Genomic DNA, 21,263 nt, shown 5'->3' with positions numbered 1-21,263 from the left:
AACTCCGCCCGTACAACACAGTTGGCGGGAACGTTTGTTATCTTGCATAAACATGAATATGGAGTGCGCGTCACACGAGATATCGAGCTCAAATGAAAACACGAATTTAGTTGGAGTCGAAAGTGTGGTTCAGTCATGGATGATTGACTATTATTTCGCGACACTATGTCGGCACTTCAAAGCAAGATCTGCGCCGGAGTTTCATAAAGCTTTAAAAATATTTGAAGGTAAGTTAATGTGTTTTCATTATTTTCATTAGGATTTTTTATGTTTAATGCTAACTTAGATGCTTTTATTGTTTAACGTTACTTGTATTAGAGATATCATTCGTATAATCTCTAATACAAGTAAACAATAAAAGCGCATTGTATTCTCATATGTTGCTGTATTGTGTTTTCCGCAGCTTTGGTGGATGAGCTCGAGTCATGTTCCCACAGGTCAGATCATCCTTCTCAGAGGACCATCTGCTGCTTCCTCGCCAGAGTGATAGACGGGGAAAACCTCGGTAATGTTGTCAACATTATTAATTAGCAATGTGTACTTATATGTGCCAGAAAATATTATACTTTGGTTTAAATATTTCTTTACAAAAAAAAAAGTAATGGGCTTCAGTCATTGTAGGGTTTTCACAATCCTGGAAAATCATGGAAATTTGACAGATTTTTAAAATCCTTTTTGACTAGAACAGGGTTTTCAATCATGCTGTGGAGTCCCAAATATGATCATTCCCCCATTCTGAAAATTGTAAAGTCAGCTATATATTTTCATGTATAAAAACCCAATTTAAACAGTGAAAGATGTACATTATATTATATATATATATAAAATATACACTACCGTTCAAAAGTTTGGGATCAGTACGATTTTTAAAGGTCCGTTCTTTGTGATCCCATGTTTCAAACTTTAGTTAGTGTGTAATGTTGTTGTTGTTAGAGTATAAATAAAATCTGTAAAATTTTAAAGCTCAAAGTTCAATGCCAAGCGAGATATTTTATTTAACAGAAGTCGCCTACATCGAACGGCCAGTTTGGACTACATCCCTCTACTTCCTTCTTTAATGACGTCACTAAAACGTCATTAAACGTCATTTGACTAACCTCCGCCCACAGGATTACACAAGAGTTGCGTTTGTAGAGTGTGTTTGTCGCCATGTCGTCGAAACGCTGTTATTTTCATCCCGCAGTCCAATCACCGGGTCTGATTCCGGTTCAAATTGATAGGGTAAAATTAAAGACATGTTTACAATAACACTGAACGCGTGCATCTCCACGTTATGGTAAGAGGCGTGACCTTTCCGGGCACAGTGAGCTCAGAGCTGTCGAATCACAACACAGGAACCGCTGGCACAATCAGAACTCGTTACGTATTTCTGAAGGAGGGACTTCATAGAACAAGGAAGTCATCAGCCCGTTTTTATGACAGTGGAAACAGCGGTATACAGATAAGTTAATTATGTGAAAAATACTGTGTTTTTTTACATGCGAAACATGAACACATGTTATATTGCACACTATAAACACAATCAAAGCTTCAAAAAACCACGAAAAACGGGACCTTTAATATTTTTAAAAGAAGTTTTGTCTGCTCACCAAGATTGCATTTATTTAATTAAAAATACAGTAAAAACAGTAATATTGTGAAATATTATTAGAATTTAAAATAACTGTTTTCTATTTTAATATAATATAAAATGTAATTTATTTCTCTGTTGGAAAAGCTAATTTTCAGCATCATTTTTCAGCATCAGTCTTCAGTGTCACATGATCCTTCAGAAATAATTTTAATATGATGATTTGCTGCTCAAGAAACATTTATTATTATTATTATCAATGTTAAAAACATGTATACTTTTTTTTTTCAGGATTCCTTGATGAATAGAAAGTTCAAAAGAACAGCATTTATCTGAAATGCAAAGCTTTTGTAACATTATACAACACCGTTCAAAAGTTTGGGGTCAGTAAGAATTTTATTTTTTTGAGAAGAATTTAAAGAATTTTTTATTTTGTTTTTCAGCAAGGATGCATTAAATCGATCAAAAGTGACAGTAAAGACATTTAAAATGTAACAAAAGATTTTATTTCAAATAAATGCTGTTCTTTTGAACTTTCTATTCATCAAAGAATCCTGAAAAAAATATTGTACACAAATATTTTGTACTAGTCTGGGTAAACCCAGCCTGATCTGCCGGCGATTTGATTTCGCTCGGCAACTCAGTCTGGAAACCCGTGCATTCATTTCTGCTGCGCTGTTACACTTTTGCGGGAACCAATCACAGACTGGCTTATCCACCTTGCTCGCTATTGGCGGGTATAACACGATGACGATAGAGAAGCGAAGGCAAGCAGCTTTCAAACTCTATCTGATCTACCCGTCTCTCCAAAATAACAATGCACAATCACAGTGACATCGAATGTGTTAAGCATTTACCTTATCTGAGAGAAATGTAGCAGAACGTTGATCCGACAGTCTCTTCATAGGAGGATTACAAACGGCGATTGATGACACACGACGATTCTCTGCTGTTATTTTGGTGGTTTGCTTCACGATGTGAGTAAAGGACTCTTTTACTTCAATTCCCCTTGATGGTAGACAATATTTTTATTATTTGCTCTATATGTTTCGTCTCCCTGCTTCTTGAATCTCGCGCTGCCTGAGCTGACTGGAATTCTTTTTGGTTGTCATGACAATGACGTAGTTTAGGGCGGCTATATTCCGCGTTCACTTACACTGAACCAGAACAGTATCAGAGTCGCCTTTTAAACTCTCGACGATGCTGAATGACTTCTTTAGTTAGCAAACAAATTGCTCGAGTGGGTGTAAATACCGATCACTTTCATGTTTTTTTTTTGCACAACCTGCAAAAATCGCTTTGCAAACCGTGGATCAATGCTACAAACCAATACAAACTAAACCTGCGTCTCAATCAGCTCCCTAGTTCCCTAGGTCGTGAATCAGTATATCATGAAAGTGAATGTGGCTGATTCCCTGATCAGTGCCCTGACTACTGAACTAGGGAGCTGATTGAGACACACGGTAAACCTGCCTGGAGTTTTCGCATCGCTCTGCAAAGTATGTCACCCGGATCGTTGATCTGATTGGTTGAAGGACTATCCAATTGCGTGACTAATGCTCGTTGATCACGCCTCTTGTGCAGTAGGAAATACATAGCAAACTCCCCAGACCAATGTTAAATTTTAAATTGAGCTTGGTCTGGTGATAGCCAGACTAATTTTGTACATCTGTACACAATAAATGTTTCTTGAGCAGCAAATCAGCATATTAGAATGATTTCTGAAGGATCATGTGACACTGAAGATTGGAGTAATGATGCTGAAAATTCAGCTTTGCCATCACAGGAATAAATCAAATTCTCAAATATTTTCAAATAGAAAACAGTCATTTTAAATTGTAATAATATTTCACAATATTACTGATTTTACTGTATTTTTAGTTAAATAAATGCAGCCTTGGTGAGCAGACGAAACTTTTTTTAAAGACATTAAAAATCTTACCGATCCCAAACTTTTGAACGGTAGAGTACATACATATATTTGTAAACTATACTTATTTATATATGGGTAAAATGACATGACGTGCGTAGTTTTGTGTTCAAGTGCAGTATTTCCTTTTAAAATAATCTGATAAATTCATGACATGTATCACTTTATTCTATAAAACCTATTTAGTTTAAATTATCTTAATATACTAAAAATTAATGTTATTTTATGTTTTATCATAAATCCCCAACATGTCAGGTGGTGCAAGTGTCCAAACAAATGAACAGACTAAAATAAAATTTAAATAATAATAATAAAAACTAAAAACGATGGCATTTCAGGTTTGAAACCTTTCATATAAACAAATTTTATAAATATCAGAATTTTTAAAGGATTAGTTCACTTTCAAATGAAAATTAGCCCAAGCTTTACTCACCCTTAAAGGCCCACTGAAGTGTCTTGGAACACGCAGCATTTTTCAATGTGTTGACGTGATTTCAACTGAATTTCGAACAGCCAGCCCCTTTTTTAAAATAGCCAATAGCGTTTAATTTATCACAGCTCGGCCAGAGCCGTTAAACTCAGTAAAACCTCTGTTTCCTTCTAATATCTAACCGTTTCTCCTCCAAATCTCCTCTATATCACTTTAAAATATGACATTTTGTGCAGAATTTAAATGGGTCCGATACCTTTCGTCTTCTGAGCCGACTCGCGGATGTGATCCGCTCTGTGCTCTCGTGTCTCTGGACCAGAGCAGACTGTGCTCGTGCTGTGCGGTTCACGTGACACTAACGCAAAAACGGACTTCATTTACGTCAATGGAACGTATATTTACAGTGTCTGAATCGTTCCCTATTCTCTATATAGTATATAGTAAGTGCCATTCACCATGTAGAAACTATGTGAACAAATGACCGATTTCAGCCGCAGCTTCAGTGTTTGTTGATAGGTGTAGGAGGGGGTGGGACTTCAGATTCTAGAGAGCATTTGATTGGACTGAAGATTGGATGAGAAGCTGAAGTGTGATGCGATGCGATGTCATGAGAATCTGTGATCCATTTTAGCAGAAGTGAGAGACTGTAAGTTTTGAATGCTCATATCTCCTAAATGTGAATTTTGTCATTGTTTTGGAACACACCAACTTATTCATAACACTAAGGCTAACATACTAAAAGCTAAAAAACTTAAGTTTTGATTTCAGGGGGACTTTAAGCCATCCTAGGTGTATATGACTTTCTTCTTTCTGATGAACACAATCCAAGAAATATTAATAACTGTCCTGATGCATCTAAGCTTTATAATGGCAGTGAACAGGGTTTACGAGTATGAGCTGAAGAAGGTTAATAAACGCATCACTTCGCTTCAGAAGGCCTTTGTGTAAAAAAAATAAATAAATAAAATAAATAAATAAAATCCATATGTAGTAAAATATCTAGCTTCCGTCCAGACCGCCTTCCGTATTCAACGTACAACGAAAGTGTAAAACTCTTGCAGTTCAAAAAGCTTACGCTACATCCTACACCTTCCCTATTCAACTTACGGAAAATGTGTAACCCCAAATGATCCTTTTGGCAGAGTGAAAAGGTTTGTAGATCTCTCTCAAATACTAGTAAAAACTGCTAATTTCAAGTATGAGTAGGTTGGTACACTTTCCATGTCAGGTGGTAACTAACTTGAGTATATATACATACTATTTGGTTGTACCACCTGACATAAAAATGAATTTAAACACTTTGAAATGTTATTTAACTACTGGAACTTGTTTAAAGGTGCCCTCGAATGAAAAATTGAATTTATCTTGGCATAGTTGAATAACAAGAGTTCAGTACATGGAAATGACATACAGTGAGTCTCAAACTCCATTGTTTCCTCCTTCTTATATAAATCTTATTTGTTTAAAAGACCTCCAAAGAACAGGCGAATCTCAACATAACACCGACTGTTACGTAACAGTCGAGGTGTACGCCCCCAATATTTGCATATGCCAGCCCATGTTCCCAACATTATGAAAGGCATTAGACAAGGGCAGCCGGTATTAACGTCTGGATATGCACAGCTGAATCATCAGACTAGGTAAGCAAGCAAGAACAATAGCGAAAAATGGCAGATGGAGCAATAATAACTGACATGATCCATGATATCATGATGTTTTTAGTGATATTTGTAAATTGTCTTTCTAAATGTTTCGTTAGCATGTTGTTAACGTACTGTTAAATGTGGTTAAAGTTACCATCGTTTCTTACTGTATTCACGGAGACAAGAGCCGTTGCTATTTTCATTTTTAAACACTTGCAGTCTGTATAATTAATAAACACAACTTCATTCTTTATAAATCTCTCCAACAGTGTAGCATTAGCCGTTAGCCACGGAGCATAGCCTCAAATTCATTCAGAATCAAATGTAAACTATAACAGTATACAATACTCATATAATCCGACACATGCATGCCGCATGCATGACGAACACTTTGTAAAGATCCATTTGAGAGTTATATTAGCTGTGTAAACTTTGTTTAGGCACTGTTCAAGGCACGCGCGAGCTCCGTGGGCGGAGAGCACGAGATTTAAAGGGGCCGCACAGCACAAATCAGCTCAAAATAGGCAGTTAAAAAAATTAATAAAAAAAAATCTATGGGGTATTTTGAGCTGAAACTTCACAGACACATTCAGGGGATACCTTAGACTTATATTACATCTTGTAAAAAAACGTTCGATGGCACCTTTAAACACATTGCTCATGACTCAAAAATATGCATGACATCATCAGCTGGTCTGAAACTTTCACACTTACCTGTCCTGTGAAAAACCATCATGTGTGTTATTGTGTTTTTAAGATGTCCGTTATGATCGCAATGCTCACATCACTCCCTTGATGTCAGCGCTGCCGATTTGGGAGTCATTAAAGGAAGCGTCCGATACAGCTTTACACGCTAAGATCAAGACGCTACTGATTGTTCAGGTACGTATGCTTGAGAGTGACATTTGTATAACATTGTAGGGTTTCAATAAGTTTAAAGTCAACATGAAACAGAAGTTGTCATCGTCTTTTTTTCCCTATTGTGACGTATATATCAGAGTGGGACGGATTCTTAAACAAGAAAAATGTAGTGTATGAAAAAATGATGGACAGCTTTGCTTGCTTCCACTGTTTATTAAAAAAAAAAAACTAACTAAAACCAAACTTACTGGGAAAACGAACACTTGAACATAGGTCTGCGTGATGAGAACTACCTAAAATGACAGAAACCATCTTTGCAAAAAAAAAAAAAAAAAGTGGGGGCAATCAAAATCCTTTAGCTGCACTTCCACCGCAGGAATTAGGAACTTTGGGGTGGTACTCGGTATGTTTCGACCACAGGAACCAGGGTCTAAATGAAGTTCCGGGTAAAAAAAATAAATAAAATCCCCCTCTGAAAGTACCTGCTCACTAGGTAGTACTTTTTCAAAGTTCTGGAACTTTCGGGGGTGGGACTTGGGCGCTGAACATGCTGATTGGTTGAGTTCACGCAGCATTTTGATTTGTTGATTGATTTTTGTCCATCAGGAATTGATTGGATTTATGTTAAAAATTATGTTCACAGATAAATTCTTTATAATGAATAATACTGCAATATTCCATTAAAAAAAAAAAAGAAGAAGAATTTGAATTGTCTATTTTGATTTCATGCTGACTGTGGCCCAGTTTCACAGACGGGGCTTAGATTAAGCCTGGATTAAGCCTTAGTTCAATTAGGACATTTAAGTAGCTTTTATAAACGAATTAAAATGAAGTAATAAAAATGTAACCGAGTGTTGTTATTGTGTGTCCAAGTCTGTTGCTGTGTGTGTGAAGAAAGGGAATTCACAGTTGGCAAAGGAAACTCTGCAGTGGCTGGAAAAAGAGACTGAAATACCAGAGGTGTGCATTTACCCATTACAGTTTAACATGCTTTTCCTTACAATGCTGCAAATTTACATCATTTTATGTCTGTCTTAGAAACTACAAGGAAAGCTCACCACCATTGTGAGTAAGAAAGATGCATATGATCAGCTTCTGATGAACTTCACTTTCAACCAGCTGTTGGAGAGCGTTGACGTGTTCCTTGACACATTCAGCCTGGAAAGATCCTCCGTTTTCTTAATCGAAGTATGGGGCCTTTTTTGTTATGCGTACAAAAAAACTGATCCACTTTACGATAAACTGTCTGTGATTTGTGTGCTACATCCTGTGGGAAAGACACTCCCACTGTTAATGGGCTTTATTGACTGTGGTTTCAGTGTTGTTACCGTATATACTGGGAATTTGTTTTCATGAAGGTATTGAAATGTTGCTGTTAGCTTAACCACCCAAGAAAATTTGGTGGCAACACATTGAATATGCAGTCATGTTGCTGCTAATGAGTTACTTAGACTGTGATTTATAGACCACGTATTTTGCTGCTTATTACAATAAATGTGAATTTTCTGTGTGTGTTTGTTTTAGGCAGCATCAAAAGTAGTTCAAGCGCGTCATGAGAGATCAGAGAAAACCTTATCTGAACAGGACAGAAGTGACAGGACGCCATCCAGCCCAGAGTCAATTCAATCAGAAGAGTAAAATTCTCTCTCTCATCTACAACATTTTAAACTGCAGATGTCTATGATTAGAATAAAATAACATTTTATTTTTTCTGTGTAAATATGAAATAAAATTTTCTAAAATAACTTAATTTGGGTCATTTATATTTAATAAACCCTTTTGTTCTAAAGTAAAATCTTTAATTGTAGACACTTGTGTGGATTAAATATATCAACTGAAAATGTATGTTTAGTTATAGTTTTATTTATATGGTGCTGGTGTTTCCATACAGAAATGAGGAACAGGTGGATCCACTGGTGCAAAATATGAGGTGAGGGCCTTCTTTCAAAAGCAGCATACATTAATACAATATGAACTTTAAAGGCCTGTTCGCACAAAGGACAATAACAATAAAGATATAGATTTCAAAATCATTTTAAATATGATAGCTAATACAGTGCTTCCCACACACATTTTTGCTTTTATTATTTTTATCCTCTTATACTTTTATATCCGCGCAAGATAATGAAACCATCCGCAATCAAATAGCTAGTCGTTTCGTACCTGTTCGTTATGTGTGTGTCAGAACTGTTTACTCCTGCTGACATTCCCACAGGAGCTGCATTTTGCAAAGTCATAAGGCGGCGCTGTTGCGCGTTCTACAAGCTTGCGCTTCAGTCTGCTTCAAAGTGATTCTCAATCAGTGAAAAGCGCAGATTTATGCCAAGCGATTGCTAATGAACTCAAGTTGATGAATTATTACAATGTCTACTTTATGGCTTTTATATAAAATGTTTTAGATGATTGTAAGAATCTGAAGGATCAGCCTGCAATAGTACAGACATTTTAAAATAAGAGTACCTGTGTATTTCGGGCTTGTTTATAATTAAAAGTCACACGCTAAGTTTATTCTTTTTCTTTTGGGCATTATTGGTATTTTGCTTACACAATAAATTGTATTTAATTTGATTTCCATTTAATTCATAGTAAATTAATGTAGTCTCCCCCACAGGAAGAAAAGACTAAGAACATTATTTGACACATATTATTCATTTTATAATGAATTGTCCCATTCACTGAGAGAGACACTATATGACAACAAGGAGAACATAGGAAAAGGTGAACCATTTAAATCCTGTAATTTTGCATAATTTACAATGCATAATAATGCATAATAAATATTAGCATTTTAAATATTAGTATTTAAATGTAATATGCTATGTAATTAAAATTAATTTCAATAAATAAAAATACTGTTAAAAATCACACATTATTTGTTTGTCACATGTAGTAGACCATTTTTGTGCCGTGGGTAATAGGAGGATTTTTCGCCTGGCTACCACCGCAAGTATATTTCAAACCTGTGGGAAGCACTGTAATAGCAGAGTCCACACCACAACTATAACAATAACGGCACAGAGAAACAATATCATTTGAATCACTTTCAGAACAATGTTTTCCCGCTGATGAAAGATAAAAACATTGACAGCCTTTATACTTTAAAGAGCTCGAGCGTTTAAAGCGGCACACAGCAAAACTGCAGCGCACGCTTAAAATAAACAGAATGTTATCGTCCATTCATTTGGACACTAATATAGTAATCTTTACAATTATATTTATGGTTATTGTTCTTGGTGTGAATGGGCCTTAAGAGTGACCATACTGACTAACATTGACTAACTAGTCATCAGTAGACCTGTCACAATTATTGATTAATCATCTGATCGTGGTTATACAATCTAATCAGAATTATTTGAGTTTAAATTTCAATCAGGTTTTGCCATCCAAATAAGTGAAATTACATTGTGGTTATATATTACATTATACATATTATTAATTTTCACAGCATTTAAATGGTTAGTTGACCCCAAAATGAAAATTTTGTCATTTATTACTCACCCTCATGCGTTCCACACCCGTAAGAGTGTGGAACGCATCTTCAAAACACAAATTAAGATCTTTTTGATGACAGAATGCTGTCAGATTTCCTTCAATTCACTGCCTTTGCAACATGCACTTTGACGCTTCAAAAACTTCATAAAGAGATCGGAAAACGAATCCATATAAATCGAGTGGTTTAGTCCAAATTTTCTGAAGAGAATCGATTTGTGCTTCCAGAAGAGGTTTGTTCTTCTGCGTTATTCAGGTTAGGTTGAGCTTCTACTTACTGTATGTTAGCTGACCAGTGTTTACATGCAAGTAAATGCCTAAATTAAATATTTTCATCATAACATCGACTAAATCTGATCGCATTCTGTCATCAAAAATATCTTAATTTATGTTCTGAAGATGAACGAAAGTCTTATGGGTGTGGAACGACATGAGGGTGAGTACTTAATGACAGAATTTTCATTTTGGGGTGAACTAACCCTTTAAGTAAATCATATAGGCCTACTTTTATTATAAATTTTATTATTATTATTATATGTTTGATTGTGATTCCAAGTTAAAAAAAAAATAAAAAATAGGCTTACACTGTGAGTGACAAACACAACAGAAAAAAAAATGTATATCGTGATTATTTCTAGGACAAATCATCAGTAATCAATCATTTTTAAAGTAAAGCTGGCATCAAGGATGTCACCTTATTTTCTATCACTCATGTCAACTTTTAGTTGCTTTTATACTAATTGTTTTAATTGGAAAATTTGTATGTCATTTGTATGTCACAGACCCAAAAGGAAACTTCTTTCCAAACAAACACATGACCTTTGGAAACCAGAAACTGCAATGAAAGAGCGAACCACATGCAAGAGAACCTACATTTGCAGTAAGTTCTCAAATAAGGGATTTTGTTTGTGGTTTGTATATTGTTTTATTGAATTATTTTGTACTTCGGTATGTTGTTAAAAGAGTGGTTAACCAAAAATTTGCTCGCTCTCATGTTGTTCCGAACCTATATGTTATTTTTCCATGAGAAAAAAAACAGAGAAATTAACATACTGTAGATCTTTTCAATGCAGCGGTTCATATTCACCATTTTCACACATAATCATATGTTCTGGTATTTATAATATCCAAAATCATTGGTTTTCATGTCTCATAAAACATCATCGTGATTTACAAATGCACATTTCTTCAAATTCTCTTTTTGTGATCCATGAAAATAACATCATGCGGGTTTGGAACGGCTCATTCCGATTATAAATCTCTAACCATTAATACATTCTCAATCTCATTTTATCTACACAGAGGTTTCTAGGAGAAGTAGTAGCCCTTTGGAATTACAAAGCAATGCTAGTGTGATGAGCAAAACCAGGAGGGTGAGTTACTCTGAAGGTGGACATCTTCTGTGTGTGTGTGTGTGTGTGTGTGTGTGTGTGTGTGTGTGTGTGTGTGTGTGTGTGTGTGTGTGTGTGTGTGTGTGTCTTGTACAGTTATCTTTGTGAGAAGTTTTAGACCATCGGAGTGAGGACAAAGTGAGTAAAATGAAGTTAGAATAAAAGTTTTTGTTGTTGTTGTCTTTTCTTTTTATATATTGTATGTTACAGATATTCATACAACAAAATATTCTGGGGGCCATGAAAACTTGTGAAAATGATCAAAAAATGAGTTAGGTTAGGGTTAGGTACTTGTGATGGTTAGGGTGAGGGGCTAGAGATTGCATTATACCAATGAATGTCCTAACAAAGATAGTCTTACAAACATATGATATATAAACAGCATCCATGTTTGTTCCTTTCAGAAGTGGACTGTGGAAGAAGATAGAAAGCTGAAAGCAGGTGTGAGGAAGCACGGAGAAGGCAACTGGAGAATGATCCTGAATGACTATGAGTTTGACAACCGCACCGGTGTTAATCTTAAGGACCGATGGAGAACCCTGAAGAGTAAGGGAGAGGACTTCTGAGCTGCCACTGCCTTTATTTATTTTTTTTTTTTGTATTTTAGTACCTTTATTCTTTTTAAGTTTTCATTTTTTGACCTGTGCTGATTTCAAATTCAGCAGTGCCATATATATATATATATATATATATATATATATATATATATATATATATATATATATATATATATATATATATATATATATATATATATATATATATATATATATATATATATATATTTTTTTTTTTTTTTTTTTTTTTGGGTCAATTAAAAGTTCAAAATACCATTTGGCAGAACAGTATTGCTGATGAGTAGTATAATAACTTTCAAAGTGTCCTGTTGCTGTTTGTTTGAACTGTAAGGCCAACATTTGTCCAGTAGAGGATGCAAGTGAGACATATGAAAGCTTTGTTTGCCTTTAATTCTGTTCCTGGATTTATTTTACAGATTCTGTTCCTGGATTTATTTTACAGAAAGAAAAAAAAAGTTCATTTGAAACAATACTGTACAAAAAAACTAAAAAAAACTAAAGAGCTTTTAATAAATGTGAGTAAATGTGATGAGGTGTTTTTAATATATATGTCTAATAGAACATTTTGCTCATTTGTGGATTTTAACAAGGAGTTTGAAGAAGCATCTTTGTTTATAGACTGTCTAAATGAAAATGAAGCTGTGCACTTCTGGGCAGGAGCAGTGCTGTAGTTTCTGTACTTTCCTCCATGTTCCTCTGCAGCGAGGACTTCCCACCGCCTGCCAGTGTAGAAGCTCATCCCTGCAAAGATAAGTCACTTTTAGGGTTGCAATGGGGGGAAAGTTTCCGGTAAACTGGGAACTTAACCTGGGGAATTTTGGAAATATTCCAATTTAGACACTTAACACGAATTTATGGGAATTAATTGGAAATTTTTATAGATTTATGTGAATTTCTATATAAATTTATATAAAATGTATCATATACAAACATATATAAACATTTTGTTTTAACATAATAACATAAAATAACAGTTCATTATTTATACAGCATCAGCTGACAGGTACAAAACATTAGTATACACATTGGGTGCTTCTTCAATTATATTGTTTTATACAACATTCTAACAGCAATGTTTTTTGTTTGTTTGTTTTTTTAAACCTTTTATTCTCAACCCCATATAATGGACAAAATGGAATTGGTTTAAAAAAAAATTACACAAAACTTATAAAACAAGCATCTGCCTACTGCTCACGTGTCCCTCATAAAAATGTAATGACTACAAATGTAACATTTATGATCACTTTCACATTTTTATGGAACTGAAGTTAAAAAATATAATAAAAATTGTGTCTTTGGTCCTTTTTATTTTTGTAAAAAAAAAAAAAATGTTTTCAATTTAGATGAAAGTCCATAACATGTCAGGTGGTAATCAGCAAGAAATGCCTTCATTTTTAATCGTCTTATTTTTTTCCAAAAGAATAGTTGAGAATAGTTTGATGAGGTTGGAGACTAACTGGTTTGAAGGGAGACATTGCCTTCAATTTTATATTTTTTAATTTTGTCTCATATTGTGCTCTTCTTTCTGGGTCAACATCTGCTTGCATATCACTTTCTGCTGCTGATGTGGCTTACATTTCTGACATAGAATGCTTAGTGTTTTAATGTTATGTTTTTCTATTTTATTTTTTTATTATTAAAATTATTTATAAATGAAGTGGATAAACTCAAACCTGTCACAAATGTTCAACCCTGAAACAATGAGAAATATACATATATGTGATGGGGTTGAGGGTTTTTTGCACAAAATGGCCACTGCTCCTCTTGTAGTGTAGTAGAGTAGACCATATATGGCTGCAATGAAATAAGTACATTGGATCTATGGATTGAAATAAAATTTTGAAAAATAATAATTTTTCCATTTTAATTTAATGTGATGTGGTTGAGTTTCCTAAGCTTGAAAACTGGTTAAATAGTCCATCATTAAAAGTCCATGTGATTGCTGTGGTTCAACCTTAATTTTATGAAGCAATGAGAATACATTTTGTTGCCAAAAACAAAACAAATAATGACTTTATTCAACAATATCTTCTCTTCTGTGTCATTCTCATATGATGTTTATGTTCAGCGCTTCTATGGACTATGCTTCTATGCTATCTATGGACGTTAAATACCTCTCCAATTTCATTAAAAATATCTTAATTTGTGTTCTGAAGAGGAACGAAGGTCTTACATGTGTGGAATGACATGAGGGTGAGTAATTAATGACAGAATTTTCATTTTTGGGTGAACTAACCCTATAAAGGGAGTTTGAAATTCAGAAAAAGTCTGTAATAGCCTTTTGCCAAACCTAAATTTTCCATGAATTGTGTTGTTGTTTCAGCATGAAGACATACTCTGACCTCTCAATGAACTTGCAATACAATGTGCTGTTGTTGCTGCATCAGAAACAGGTCCTCTAAACAACACTGCATGTGACGCTATGGGTACACTACCTCTCAGCTTGGTTACCGTCTCCTTGACAGCCCCGACTGTGGTTGCTCATGGCTGGAGGTTGGCAAGCCACGCAGACAGTGTAGCCCTCCCTCAAGTACTGCATCCAGCGTGTATTGGGTCTGTTCTCCACTGTGCACTGCGGGGTCAGAGACTCCATCTTGAACTCCATACAGAAACTGTGGATCATCATCATCACAATTTTCCATTGTGTTTATTGTGAGATAAAGTTATAAGAAACGGTCACATTGTGAGATATAACATTGTTTCAATTCACAGATAAAGTTTTAATTACAAGGTCACAATTATGAAATAAAATCCCAATTGCCTTTTTTCTGAGATGGACAGAGTTGTTTTACATGGCGTATCAAGACAAGTCGCATTCAGTGAAAGCTAAATGCTAACCGCTAAATGAAGAGCTAATTAGGGCATTTGGTATTAATACTGACTCTAAAATGTTTGCGCAGTTATAGTGTATTAAATACTGTGCCTGGCTGTTTTGTCACTTTAAGTAATGAACTATTTGCTGAAATGAGTAAACAGTCTTCTCTTCACAAATTCTCATCATGAACAGTCTCTTTGTGTTTGTTTAATCAACAGTGATAGTGATCCATACCCAGCATCCACTTGGGCCCCATACAAATCATGTGTTCTGCCTTTGCTGAACTCCATTGTGGTAATAAATGCTGCTCCTGGAATTAATCCAACACAGTCACTGTTTAGTTTCCAACTATAAACAGCTCAGTGATCAACATTAGACCATTTAGTTGAAAAGTCACTAGATTTTTGACTGAAGCACTGGGTTCTTTAATCAGCAATGTGTTTTGGCAGGACATTTTAAAAGCAATACTCCCTTGTGGAAAAGAAGTGTGCTTAATTGTACTGAATGTTACACTTGTAGAGTACTTCAAATCTTGAAAGAATAGAAATGACATTAAAGTATGCCTGGTTTCACAGACAAGGCTTAAGACTAGTCTAAGACTAATGCACATTTCAGCTGTTTTAACTGAAGCAACTTGCACTGACATATCCTAAAATTTGTCAGTGCCATTGTTTGTCTCAAAATGCACACCAGTAATGTTTTTATAAGGCACATTTTAAAAAGCTATTTAAATGCCGTAATTTTACCGTGACTTAATCTTAGCCTTATTTGTGAAACCAGGCCATAATTTACCATTAATGCTTTTCAGTGCATTTGGCAGTTCTGTTTAACCATTTTTCAAAGACAATGGAGGTAATTATGAAATTAAAGTTTAATTAATTGCATTTAATATAAATTTGAACTATAATATATTTTAATTTAATTGTAAACAACATGCATTTAAGTGTCTGAAAACATTTGCACAACTATATTCCTGTGTATTATTTCCATAATAAGTTCTCTTTTTAAAAGTATGCTAAAGTGTACTTCTTTTTCACAAAGTTTGGCAGTTTCAAAAGAGCTCTTTAAAAAGATCCAAAAGTGTTGTCCATGATAAAGATGTATAAGCAATGTTGACTCAGATTCATACCTTGCATCTGAGCACAAAACTGGCCCTGGCGATCCTGATACTCCATGCATCCGGCCTGCTCCTCCAGCCTTGGACAGGCCTGTCCGCTGTTTTGGGGCAGTCTCTCAACACTGCGTCTCCGGACCCGGAATGACGGCTGGCAGGGTTGTGCGCACCCGCTCCAGTGACTCCACTCACTCACTACACACGGCTGGGCTAAAAACACAACCCATGGGTGAGAAGTTGCACAAATCTATCAGTGGTTCTTAACCAGGGGTCTGGGCAGGGTTGCCAGGTTTTAACAACAAAACCCGCCCAATTGCTACTCAAATCTAGCCCAAAACTAGCCCAATCGTGTAAAATCTGCGTTTTTGGTGGGGTTCCTCTATTAAAATTCACATTCCAGGGGCTAAATATCATGTTATTTGGGGTCGCTTCAGCCCGCGGACATGAAAAACAACCCGCGGCAACAGTGTAAAAGTGGGGCCCAGTAAGGGGGCCCTAAAATAAAGGTTCCAAAAGGGAGTTTTTGCCATTGTATAGAGGAACCATTTTGCAGGAACCTCTCAGTGAACAGTTCTTAAAAGAACCATATTTTTCATTTTATAGATATACATTTTTTCTAGTTATGCCAAGATCTAAAATACTTTATTGGGTAGAAATTGTGAAAAAAAAATCCATAACCAGTAAATTACAAACAACTGGAGAAGTCATGGGGCCTTTGAATATGGTTGCAGACAATGGGGGTCTTGAAGTCAAAAAGGTTAAGAACCACTGGTATATAGATATTAATGTAATTACATGCCTATGTCATGCTGTGACGTGGCAACAAAAGCAAATGACTCAGTCCTACATGCAGTGTAGATTTGTCAGTTTAGTCTGAAAACAGACACTGCCCTGACAGATAGGATAGAAGATGAATTCTTCTGTTTTGCTCCTATTTTTAGTGTTTTACAACTCATTCATTGCAACAAATGCTTTGATGCTGAATGCTCTTGTATAAAAAGAAAAAATATTGTCCTAAGATATAAATTGCTCCACATGCCCTGGAAAAGCTGGAAGTTTTGTCTAAATAATTTATCATTTGCACATTATACTCTGGTGTCATTTATTTACAAAAGTAATTTACTGAAATTATACTGTAAAACTTGAATCTATAAAATTGACTATAAACGGGATTTACAGTATAACTGTCACAGGATGAAGACTGAAAATGAAGTGTAGAAACATAAACAGATTTATATAAACAGAGAAGGTAGGGAGCGCAATAGTGTGTAAAACACATACAACAAATGACAATCAACTGAGAAGAAAACGGAACTTAAGTACTGAATCAAGAGGTGGTTGTGGAGGTGGACGAGGAGATAGCGAAGGGATGGTGGCAGGATGTGGCAAAAGGAAGGTGATGGGAGGACGACTAGATAACTGCGGCAAAGATGTAAACAGCCCTATGGCACAGACCCAGAGCTCCACAGTGCCGACATCCCACGGCAGAGTCAAAGGAGGGAGGAGCCAAGATGTAGTGGTGGCTGACGGCATCTGGGAGACAACTGACGGAGACTGAGCTGGTGGATTTGAAGGTGCAGACTGAAGGCGATGGAACTGATCAATGTCGCAGATACCAAAGACCTTACCGGAGCAAGAGTACCGAGGACTGGGGCAATGCCGGTGTGACCGAGGACAGAGACGAAGCCAAAGGGAAGCAGTAACCTGCAGCAGCTGTAGGGGTGGATGGACGGAGCGCAGCGGAGTAAGTCCTTGGCTGAAGTAGAGCCCGTAAGTCCATGGCAGAAGTAGAGTGACAACTGACCAAGGGGGAGCCGGTGGGACAAGGGAACCCGGTGGAGCCACTAGGCTGAGGGTCTCCTGTGGAGCCAAAGGTGGGAGGAGCCAAGGCAGACCCGACAGATCGACAGGCCAAGATGGAGCGAAAGGATCAGAGGCTGGAGGCAGAGCCGCAGCATCCTCTTGCACCGGCACTGCAGAGCATCCCCGGAGACACCGCAGGGCTGTAAGACTGGAGGACTGAGGACTTGCTGAGCTCTGTGGTGATGGTGGTAAGACAACACTTGACAGGATCACAGTAATAATGAGACAGTTTATGCAGGTCGATGAAACGAATAAGTCACAGTTCATAAACTGTAATCCTTAATGCTGTCTTTAGCCAGCGACGATTCAGAACTGACAAGTGATGGTCCATATAGTTTTTACTGCTTTCCAGAAGCAGCGATGATGAAAGTTCAACAGAAAAATCACAGTCCATAACGTTCTCCGTGCTGACTTTAAACAGCGATGATGAATCAGATACAGGCTCGATGTGTGTGTTTGTCTTATTGATAAGCCACTTGTTTTGTGCATTGCCACAACAATTTTGTTTTTCATAGCAAAAGCTTTAGGATGATATACAGTCCACATATTTATTTGATGAGTAGCCATGTAATAAGTGGGATAATGCACAGTTGTCGTGTTTTGTCATTCGCCATGTTGTCATTATCATGTGACCTACAGCATCAGTTCAATTCACACAATTCACAAATCCTCTCCCGTAACCTCATGGGATAGTAAAGTGTCTATTGTATGCACACTTCAGAATCTCGCCGGAAGTAGTAGGTCATCCAGGTACTTTTTGCATACACTTTTACGAGTACTGTGAATTCGGACATACTTCTTTTGTTACGTACTGTTTTTCGCTTACTTGTTTTTAGTAGGGAAGTATGTAATTTCAGATGTAGCCATAGCCCTCTTTGTTAGTCGAACATGTTGGTTATTGGCTTGATTTACCCATGTTAAAATCAGCATGAAAGTTGTGATTGTATTTTCTTCCTTATTTCAACGTAAACTGGAGTGAAACAGCTTCTCGAACAAGAAAAAATGTAGGCCGGGACTTGATTTTGTCCATCAGGAATTGATTGGATCATTCAGGTTTGCTATTGCTGTGATATCATGTGAGTAACAGGTAGTCCCGCCCTCACGCCAATAAAAACAACATCAGAGAAGAGATGTTGTTGCAAGAGGGAGTGGAACTTATTTTGATTAAAGGTTATGAGGGCACATGATTTTTTTTTTTTAATGTGCATGGATAGTACTGTAATATTCCATAAAGTTAAGTTAATATATACATTATTGATTTGTGGAGTCTGATTTATAGATTAACTAGATTAACTATAAAAGTTTAACTGAAACTGGGCTGGGATTTCTGTTTCCCAGCATGCTTTGCCCATGGCACTCAAAATTGAGAGTAAATGCTAAAATTAAGTTTTATACAATGTCTTTTGTGCAAATGTTAAGTGAGAGATTAATTGCGGCTTGGTTTGAGAGCAATATGTTAAATGTTTTATATCACTGTACTCACTTTATATAGCAAGTTCTACACCATGCTATTGCTAACATGTTACCAAATTAGCCAGTTAGCATTTTCTGTATTATCTAGTTTTATAGCTAAGTTTTCTCTAATAAAAATGTTCATGTTGAGATTACATGATAATTTTAAGTTAAATGTATGGATTACTTTACTCAGATATTTCAATTTAAGAACAATTAAAATGTTTGAGTACCAAATAAAAATCTGCCAGTTCTGCTTACTTAAACTTTGACTTTCTTAATTTAAAAATTTTGATATAACCGATTGGTTCAATTTTTTTGAGTTTTGCCAACTTATTCAGGTTTACAGTGCATCAGTATTTTGTGATCTTGTCAAGTAAGACATATTCCTGGAACAACATTTTTGTCTGAAAATTTAGTTCTAACTGTATCCCAACCCCTAAACCTAACCCTATCCAATACTGATTCCTAAAATCAGAGGGAAATGATAGATAAAAAAAAAAAAAAAACTTGACATAAACAGTAAACTTGTCCCTCAAATCTGATTGGTTGATTGGAATGTTGTTCCAGGATCAACTAGCACTATTTAAATGAACTGCATAAAATCTTTTTTCCTTAAATCTATGTATAAAATATATTCTTTACAGTGTCAGGTTGTCAACTGCTCAAATATGACAGTACCACTTACCTGGGCACTCTGTTGGGTAGTCAAAGCAACAGTCTTTAGTCTTTACACACCTCTCATCACAATAACACATCCCATAGACACGGTCCATCCTCCAGTCTGTAGTGAAACAGGTGAAATCTGTGCCTTGACAGCACCGTCCTGAGCATCCCCCTTCAGCAGTGTGGTACATTCCGAAAAGAGCGGCCACCACCAGAAGGGCACTCTGGTCCATTGAAAACAGCCCCATAATGTCCAAAAAGAACTCTATGCTCCCCCAATGGTCTAAAAAGGCAAAAGTCCCTGTTACCGTCTTCGGTTCCTCTCAAAGTCAATGCCACAGGTCTCATTCCTGGAGAGGAAATGAATCTGTCACAGGTGAAGTCATCCTTGCCGGAGGAATCCTTGTGACCTGGAATTCCTGTGGCCACACAGCTCTTCTGTTTACCCAGATAAAACACGTTTCCAAAGAGCTCAGGCTGAAAGAAAAGAGCTATTCTGTGGAACTAAATGTCCTCCCCTGATTTGTCTGTAAAAATCGTCTCTGCCCTCGTTTCAGCACACAAAAGTGGACGAGGTAGAGAAAAAGAGAGGTGGGGAAATGTTGTTTGAGTGAAGGGTGTGTGAGAGCTTTTTCTCTCTCTCTCTCTTTCTCTCTCTGTACTGCTCTTTTGGCCGCTGTGCCCTGGTGTACCACATCAAACTGATCTCAGATCAGTGCCCAGGTCGTTTCCATCGGGCAGCAGAAGCTTTTACAGTAGGGAAACAGTGGGAGGAATGTGAACATTTGGCCTTGCTCCAGTCTACAGAGCCTGGGGCAGCACACGGCCCTGTTGCTGTCACATCACCATGCTTCTTTTTGAGCCCACAAGCAGACAATACATGAACGCATCCACCTCTGCTATGCAAACTCCCAAAGAGAGCCTCTATGTTGTGTTTGTTAATTAACTGTGGTATGTCTGCGACGTTTCCTCTTTGGAGTAATGTAAATGTGATTAGGTGAGAGAATTAAGTTATTGAATTAGTCTTGTCTAATCAGTACATTGCATTGCGGTGTCATAACTGAATCAGAGTCAGGATTCACGTGGGTTTTATTTACAGCGCAATGGCTCACTGGCACTGCAGAGCTCAAAGTTCACATAAACTATACAAAGTCAAACTACAAGATTAGTGGAAGTAGAAATCAGAGAAGTTCAGTAATGCAGAATAGATTTATGAAACACTTATTGAACGCATTCAAAGACCACTGAACATTTAATTGAACTAAAACAGTGAATAAATATATGACATCAGGGGCTTACAAGGGGGTCTGTGGAAAAGTTTCAGGGGGAAAGAAAAAAATATTTTTTATAAATTGTTGTCATAATAAGTAGGCTATGTGGTCAAAAACACTGATCAGTCAGTTTCTATATATCAGTGTATACTGGCAATCTTATTATATTGACAGATAAAATATACAAAAG

The 21,263-nt window shown here is 36.4% G+C and overlaps 2 protein-coding genes across 3 annotated transcripts; one reads left to right on the top strand and one right to left on the bottom strand.

Annotated features, from left to right (window-relative positions):
• Positions 1-4: 4 nt before the first annotated feature.
• On the top strand, positions 5-13,742 carry terf1 (telomeric repeat binding factor (NIMA-interacting) 1). Of its 2 annotated transcripts, none has more exons than XM_048175087.1 (11): positions 5-227; positions 404-505; positions 6,331-6,455; positions 7,308-7,394; positions 7,473-7,622; positions 7,959-8,068; positions 8,326-8,364; positions 10,706-10,803; positions 11,226-11,296; positions 11,719-11,860; positions 12,309-13,742. In XM_048175087.1, the coding sequence occupies exons 1-11, from the start codon at positions 53-55 to the stop codon at positions 12,389-12,391; spliced, it is 1,182 nt and encodes a 393-aa protein (XP_048031044.1). In that variant the 5' UTR covers positions 5-52; the 3' UTR covers positions 12,392-13,742. The 2 variants fall into 2 exon arrangements, with proteins under 2 accessions (XP_048031044.1, XP_048031045.1); XM_048175088.1 differs by lacking the exon at positions 5-227 and adding an exon at positions 2,478-2,547.
• LOC125258202 (somatomedin-B and thrombospondin type-1 domain-containing protein) lies at positions 12,073-20,575 on the bottom strand. Its single transcript, XM_048175089.1, has 5 exons — positions 19,825-20,575; positions 15,837-16,031; positions 14,942-15,017; positions 14,328-14,504; positions 12,073-12,633 (listed from the first exon to the last, which is right to left on the bottom strand). Exons 1-5 carry the CDS (start codon positions 20,048-20,050, stop codon positions 12,516-12,518), a joined length of 792 nt encoding a protein of 263 aa, XP_048031046.1. The 5' UTR covers positions 20,051-20,575; the 3' UTR covers positions 12,073-12,515.
• Positions 20,576-21,263: the final 688 nt, after the last annotated feature.

The sequence above is a fragment of the Megalobrama amblycephala genome, linkage group LG22 (assembly GCF_018812025.1).
Source record: "Megalobrama amblycephala isolate DHTTF-2021 linkage group LG22, ASM1881202v1, whole genome shotgun sequence".
In the NCBI taxonomy this organism is placed as follows: Eukaryota; Metazoa; Chordata; class Actinopteri; order Cypriniformes; family Xenocyprididae; genus Megalobrama; species Megalobrama amblycephala.
Note: the sequence above shows the minus strand (reverse complement) of the source record. Positions and strands in the feature narration are given on the sequence as shown.